Raw genomic sequence first — 7,500 nt, forward strand, 5'->3', positions numbered from 1 at the left:
CATGCAGACTGTATTTACAGATAAGATACAGATCAAATCCAGCAGGGGGAGCTGTGGACTGTGTACTCAATTCTTTGGGGAGAAGTCTGGCTCATTCTAAAAGTATTATGTTTTTGAAATAGTATATTATAGTATCACAAACACAAACTTCTTCAGGTGAATCAGTTCAGATCAATGATTAGCAGCATTTTTAGATGTTCTGTTGGGAAAATGTGTGTCTCCGTGTGAGAATGTGTGTGTATGTTATGGAGAGAAAGAGGAGAGCGATTGCAATATGTGTTATTATTACTGTGTGTATGTGTACTGTATGCATTTGTGTATCTAATGGGACTGCTGCCGCTGTGTATGTGTGTATTGATTGGAATTGACCTTTGTCCCTGCAGAGATTTGAGCAACAATAAAATCAGCTCCCTGTCTGATGACTCCTTCTCCAACATGAGCCAGCTCACCACTCTGTGAGTCCTCACACAGACACAGACTCATACACCTACTAACATCCCTTTCACATGTTAAATGAGAATTCCACCCCAAACGAATGTTCCCATCTCTGACAGAAAAGCTATATTTACCGCTTGAGATAAGATATGGCCAGTGTCCATTAATTGAAACAATTCAGTCGTTAATAATATAAGAAAAGACACAAGTCTGTACAGCTTAAGAGAAGAGGTGGAAATTTCAGACAGTTGGGCAGATATGAGGCAATGAAACAAAGCCCCTCATGTGTCACATCTTTCATTTCTGAAAGTCTGCAGTTCTTCTCCAATATTTTACACTTTTGCTGTTTGAACAGAAGGAAGTATCTCTTCATATTGGTTGGTGGAAGTAGCTTATATGTGTCTGTTGTTGTTATTAACATCTCCATACCCTGCTTTTAACAGAGTACAGAGCCTTTAATAACACAAGCACATCTGAAAATTTGTTTTGTCTTGTAAATTTGTGACCTTAATCTCAGAAATTCTAGTATAAATATCACCCTATGTTATCTCCACCTTGAGCTATGGCCCTCTTTTATACTTGTGTGGCATCAAAGGGAGTGATGAATCTCCCTCCTGGGGACACAATGCTGTGCCAGTTGGCTTGCATACCAGGGATGAGGTCTGCAGTTGGACACTTCTCGTGTTGTTGGGGAAAAATCTTTGGGGTCCAAGTTTAACACTTTCATTGAAATCTGCCCAATAACTGTTGTAGTAGCTACTGACATCCTTACACCCTACTAGCTAGCAGAGCGTAAGCAGTGATGAATGTATGGAGTAGGCCAGTGTAGTGTGTTAATACTGACTGTATCTTAGAGTTGAAGTTGTCATTGTGTTCTTTCTCCTCCTGCAGGATCCTCAGTTACAACTCTCTACGCTGTATCCCTCCTCTTGCGCTGAGTGGCCTGCGCTCTCTGAGACTACTGTGAGCTTTCTCACACACACACACACACACACACACACACACACACACACCGTACTTATCATACTTATCATACTTGTCACTGTTGTTTTCCACTACAACAAGCCGTCATCTGTTTTTGTTATTATTGGCCTTATATATTCCCCCTTATGTTGAGCTCGATGAGGCTCGCTGCCAATCAGACTCATTGTGGTCTCTGAGTTTTCAGCATGACAGCTTTTGACCGTTTATAACCCTCAGCTGTGTCCATCTTTCAGCTCTCTCCATGGCAACGACATCTCTGAGCTGCAGCAGGGCATCTTCAGCGACGTGGCCTCCCTGTCTCACCTGTAAGCACACAGATATCCATGTCGTACACCAACACACACACATAATCACCAACTAACAGCAGGTTCTGTCCACACTGAAGACAGAATGAGGTGTGTGTGTGTGTGTGTGTGTTTGTCTGTGTGTTTGATACATGTTCAAATACTTGCCTTCCAGTTTTCAGAGAGTGAGTGGTTTCAAGTGGCTGCCTGGTGGATTGAATTAGCTGGCAAGATCAATCGTTTCCCATGGGTCTATTGATCAGAGGCGTGTGTGTGTATGTCTACAGTATAATCATCTTCAGTCAAGCATGACCCATGTGAGTCAATCTGAGGATCTACAGTAAGGGTGGAAGGAGGAGGAGAGAGGTGGATGGTGGGGACATGCAAAGATGAAGAGGAATAAGGAAGGCAGGAGAAGTGGTGATGGAGGTCAGCAGGAGGGGAAAGTGTCAACGGGAGGTGAAGAGAGGAGGGAGGGAGTATTATTATATTTGTCTTCTGAAGCAGGACATTGAATGAAATAAGATCCTGCTGACTTTCAGTCAGGGTAATAAATCAGGCTGTAAAATGATCTCATGTAACTAGATCCACTGCTAAGATTGACTATTTTGTTATTGAGTTTTCTCTCTGATGCTTTCTTTATTTGTCGAGGTGGAGTCTGGAAATTCAACATTTCATGGCTTTGTGAGGCAACGACAATTCACTTTTTTTGTCCACCAAAAAAAAAACAATAAAAAAATGTTGATGTAATTATAAATGTTATTTCACCCTTCATAAGAATACTGTGAAAGGAAACGTGGTAAAATTGTAATAAATTACACCTGTGTATAGTCTATGTTGTCTTATCTGTCATCTTACTAACCTGCTTGTGATACGGAAATTGCAGTAATTTTGACATCTGCCTCAGTATTCTCCCCCCAAATGTGTTTAGTAAAACAACTTCTGTGACTGGCTCGTAGGATGTTATAAGAACCAATAGAATCTTCACAATAAGCTGTAATAAGCAATAAGCTGTAACTGTCCTTCGAACTATGCCTTTGTTGACTTCCCAGAAGCCTCTTCAGATAACCTGTGGTTGTGAATGAGACAAGAACCACACATGCTGGTCAGTGATAGGCTGAAGATGGTGATGTAGTCATGTGAAATTCTGTGTGGGTAAATAAAAGACTGGAAGTGTTTTCCTGAGATACCGTGACACGTGTGTGTGTGTGTGTGTGTGTGTGTGTGTGTGTGTGTGTGTGTGTGTGTGTGTGCGCGCGCGCGCGCAACATTACGCGATGACGGTTATTTGATCCCACATTTGACTCTTATCTTATCAGACTGGTCTAAATGAACATTATTAGCGCCTTTGATCTGAGCAGAGCTTTGAGGACTGAGAGCGCCACCGTGTGGATTTTTAAAATTTGTGTAAAAATGTCTGTCTTTGCTTCTTTCATTCTTTCTTTCCATCCAGCTTCCTTACCCCTTTCTCCCATCCTCTTTACCTTTTTAATTTCCTCTTTTCTCCCATCTTTACCATTCCTAATCCTTCCTCTCATAACCTGTCTCCTCCTTTCTTGTTTTAATTTTTCTTCTTTCATTCTTCCCCATTTTAATTTGTTGTTCTTCTTTCCTCATTCCACCCCTTACTTATTTCTTAACATTATTTCCTGCTTTCCTTCCCCCTTGTTTGTCTTTTATTCATTTTCTTCCTTCATGTTAGTTTTCTTTCTTTTCCTCTCCCTCAATTTGCTTCTTGCTGACCTCCGCAATTAATTCACTTCTTACCTCCCATCCTTCACACCATTTTCCTCCTATTTTTCCTGTCTTTCTTAACCAGAACCCTCCCCCCTGTCAGTCAGCTGACTCTTTGTCCATCCATCGTCAACCGCTTATCCTGCGTACAGGGTCGCGGGGGGCTGGAGCCAATCCCAGCTGACCAGTTGTCTATTTCTTTTTATTAGAGCGATTGGAGCCAACCCTCTGTACTGTGACTGTCGCCTTCTCTGGCTCTCAGACTGGGTGAAGAGCGGCTATAAGGAGCCAGGTATCGCCCGCTGTGCCGGTCCCCGTGGTATGGAGGGCAAGCTGCTGCTCACCACTCCCGCCGACAAGTTCCAGTGTCTGGGTAAGCTGGCAGGAAGCCACCCTATCATGAAAGCACACACACCTACAAATTGTACATTAAACTAAAGTTTCGTGTCTTGTCATGTCCTTGTCTGTTGATAATTTTTGTACACTTTGTGGTTGTACAGTAAAATATTTTACTTGATATGTGCTTTCTAAATCAAAGTGACCTGACGTGCCATTTTAATTTATCTATGGACTTACAAATCTATGGAATAGAAAGTAAATTGGTGTAATTCTGGCATTTATTTAATTTGTAAAATGATCTAAAAGAAGAAAAAGCAACATACTGTCACTTTGCAGTAGATCATATTTAATAAAAGGAAGTGTTTTCCTCTGTGTGACCTTCATCAGGAGGTGGCTGCTTTCATTCCTACACACCTTTAAGTAAACAAAAATCTACAGAAATGTAATAGAGACCAGGGTTCCATTACCTGAAGTATCTGGGTGGGGATTATTGATAAAGCAGGAAGCCATACACATTCTTATTTTGATTGTTTGTCTAAGTTGTGAAAAATTTGATAACTTTCTTTCTCTGTGAGTAGTTCCAGAGGAGGTTGAGGAAACACAGGGGTGTCTGGCCATCCTGCCTGTTTGAAAAGAAACCTCAATCAGTGATAGTCATGGTTCACGACATAGCATTGACTGCTTCTACTCCATTCTAGTTAGATATCAAATTAGTTTAAACAGATAAAGCAAACAATGTAAGTACTCACCTCTTCCTGGTTGTCTCCAGGAGGCGCAGGCAAAGGAGTGTTGTAGGCTCAAACACCTGCTTACGAGCTGCAGGAGCAGACCATGAAGCTGAGGGTGGGGGGAGTAAAGCAATGCTGATTTATGTGATTATTTTGAGTGTATGTGTTATTGATTTATTGATAGAAATTTGTATTTATGTAAATGTTCATTCTTTGTGCTCTATTATTCTATGGTGTTGGGTTTTAGATAGATAATTATTATTCTAAATGATAGTAGTTTTAACCACTTAATTACCTGCAGGAGGGAGTGTATATAAGGCTGCTAGTTGCTTTCAGTATAAGTTTGTTGCTGGTTGGTGTTGGTGTCTCATCATGAATGTATGGAAGACAATATATGCCATGTTTGTGCTTTGCATTTTACTTCTGTCTCATGTCTCCCTCTGGAAAAAAACTTAAAGCCACCACCGGGCAATCGGACAAGAACATTGCCTTAAGAAATGAATTATGATATTTTGCTAAAGGCACACATCTTCTAACAGTACTGTTGCAGTGTAAGCTTATTTCTCATTTTCTGTTTCCTGTTTTAGACACTCTGTTTTTAGAGTGCAATCACAAAGAACAGATTTATGCACAATTTGTAAAATGATCTCATCTGTGTTACCTTCATCAGGAGTTGGTTGCTTTCACTCCTACACACCTTTTAACTGAAGTAAAATTTTTAGAGCTGTCCCAGACTAAGGATTTACATAGTCGAATCAAAATCTTCAAGTCCTGCCTATAGTCGAATCATGTGTGTTTTTGTGTACGGCGATTGCGAGCCGAAGCTAAAGTGAGGCTTTTTGAAGACCCTTTTCTCTCTCTCTCTCTCTCTCTTTTCTCTCGACTGTCATTCAACGGTCTTGTGCCGAGTTTTACGTGCATGCCGTGCTGCCAACAAATACATGCACGTCGCTGTTCCTCGCTGGGATATTTCAAGTAGCCTGCTATTTAAAATTCTTTGTGTGGTTCATCAACGGTGATAAATTATCCCAAAAGCCCTGTGAGGTGCAGACAACTCGGCACAACACCAGTAAAGCTGGGGCTCCGTCTCTTCAGCAAGTCTTCCTCTTCTGCTACCACACACATACACGCTACGTCTACACATGTGCACTGACGACCCAGTGTTAGGGTTACAATTTTGGATTTATTTACGCACAAAGTTTTATTCTTTTTACATGTTTATTTACATCATTAAACGTTTATATTGGTATTGTAATAGGTTGTATATTAACTTATTGGTAGAAAACTGGTAGTTCTATGTAAAATCAGACGTTGAGCACCCCCATATTGCCAAAATGGCATTATCCTTGTTTCGCTGAACCTACGACTGTGAGTTTCAGGCTCCACCCATCGAATCTTCGACTATTTGGGGTCAGCCCTAAAAATTTTATAAAAAATTGCCTATCACATTTGGCTACAGGCACACATCTTTTGACAACACTGTTGCTGTGTGAGTATATTTCTAGTCTTTTTTTTTTCTTATGTTTGAAACACTCCATTGTAAGAGTGCATACATATGCGCAATGCAAGGCTATGTGTGAGGTCAGAGAGGGTGAAGCTGACCTGATATTTTAGTTTATATGAATGCATGGGAACTCTGGCTAAAATTAAATTAGTACAATAAAAGTATTGATATAATAACCTTTTTGTGGGTTGATTTTGTTTGTTTTAAATAAATGTTTGGGTACTTTCAGTTAGATTTGGTCATTGACATTTGCTATTTATTGAGCAAACCCTGTCTTAAACAAAACAATGGATGGGACTTGACCGGTTATCTCCAATAAAGCCAGATTGACTTTTTTAGGCTGATAATAACTATATTGGTTCTTTTTTAAGATAAATGCATAACCTAAACAAAAGTCTTTGATAAGTAGTCCCTAAATGTGGTCATTAAATAATTGTGACAGGAAATTTTACAGTTTAAAAATAAACTTATTGCTGTTTTTTCCCACTATTTCTAAATGATCCTAAACATACAGATATACAGCTATATGTTCCACTTAAATCCAATAAATCTATCTAAGCTATTTGCCTGCCAGGTATTCTGAACTGCAAGAAAAGCTACTTGTACTCTTGGTGTAATGTTTAATACAGATCTCACTTTTGATGAACGACTAAAGAACACAAGATAAAATCTATAAATTTGCTCACTCTTGTCTCCTGCTTGTTGTGTGCATTTCTTTTTTCTTGCTTGGACTACTGCAATGCACTTTACTCGGGTATCAGTCCTACCATACTCTAACTGTTGCAGAACAGTGCTGTTACAACTGGCACCTAGAAATATGAGAACATAGCCGTACTAGCCAATTTACATTAGCTCCCTGTGAGATTTCAGATTTCCTGGTTACGCCTATTAAGATTAGACAGATCTGTAACCTCTGTTAAATCCCTTCTTAAAACATTCTTCTATCAAAAAGCTTTAATGCATACTTGATATGTTTCTTGTGGTTTTCCATTTTCATCCTTGCAATTTTATATTCGCCTCTGCTTTTCACTTAATTTTTAATCTCCAGTGTTTGATGATCTCATTGTTTTTATGAGCTCATACTTTGTATTTATTTGTATTTGCCTTGCTGTTTGCAGTGTTATATTGAAGTTTATTATTATAGCTATTATTATAAACAAAAATTGTCCAATAATAACGCTCATGCCGCTGTATCAGTCAGGCTCTAATGTTCATTTAATTTACTGTGTGACTTTTAAAACAGTTGGCTGCACAAGTGATGGTTTAGCTGTGTGATAGTACGGAGAGTGATCTTTTATTCAGTGTTTTATGTTTGCACTTAGGGATTTGCTTTCAACCGTCTTTACGTGTTGATGAAAAAGCTTAATTAACCTACAATGAATTAAAGTTGTGAAATAATTTTAATAGGTTCTGTAATCAGCTGAAAACACATGATGATAACGGCGGTGAAAAGCAAACGGGGCCTGGCATTGCCGAGCTCAGAGGTTTGGTG

General features: G+C 39.5%; 1 protein-coding gene across 6 annotated transcripts in view; it reads left to right on the forward strand.

The window, feature by feature from the left end:
- Positions 1–7,500, forward strand: part of slit1b (slit homolog 1b (Drosophila)) — an 81,294-nt gene that overhangs the window by 62,893 nt on the left and 10,901 nt on the right. For all 6 annotated transcript variants that reach the window (XM_046048038.1, XM_046048030.1, XM_046048000.1 and 3 more), the window contains 2 exons: positions 1,653–1,724; positions 3,647–3,810. In XM_046048038.1, the coding sequence (XP_045903994.1) occupies positions 1,653–1,724; positions 3,647–3,810 (236 nt within the window). The remainder of the gene's footprint in view (positions 1–1,652; positions 1,725–3,646; positions 3,811–7,500) is intronic.

The sequence above is a fragment of the Micropterus dolomieu genome, linkage group LG01 (assembly GCF_021292245.1).
Source record: "Micropterus dolomieu isolate WLL.071019.BEF.003 ecotype Adirondacks linkage group LG01, ASM2129224v1, whole genome shotgun sequence".
Classification (NCBI taxonomy): Eukaryota; Metazoa; Chordata; class Actinopteri; order Centrarchiformes; family Centrarchidae; genus Micropterus; species Micropterus dolomieu.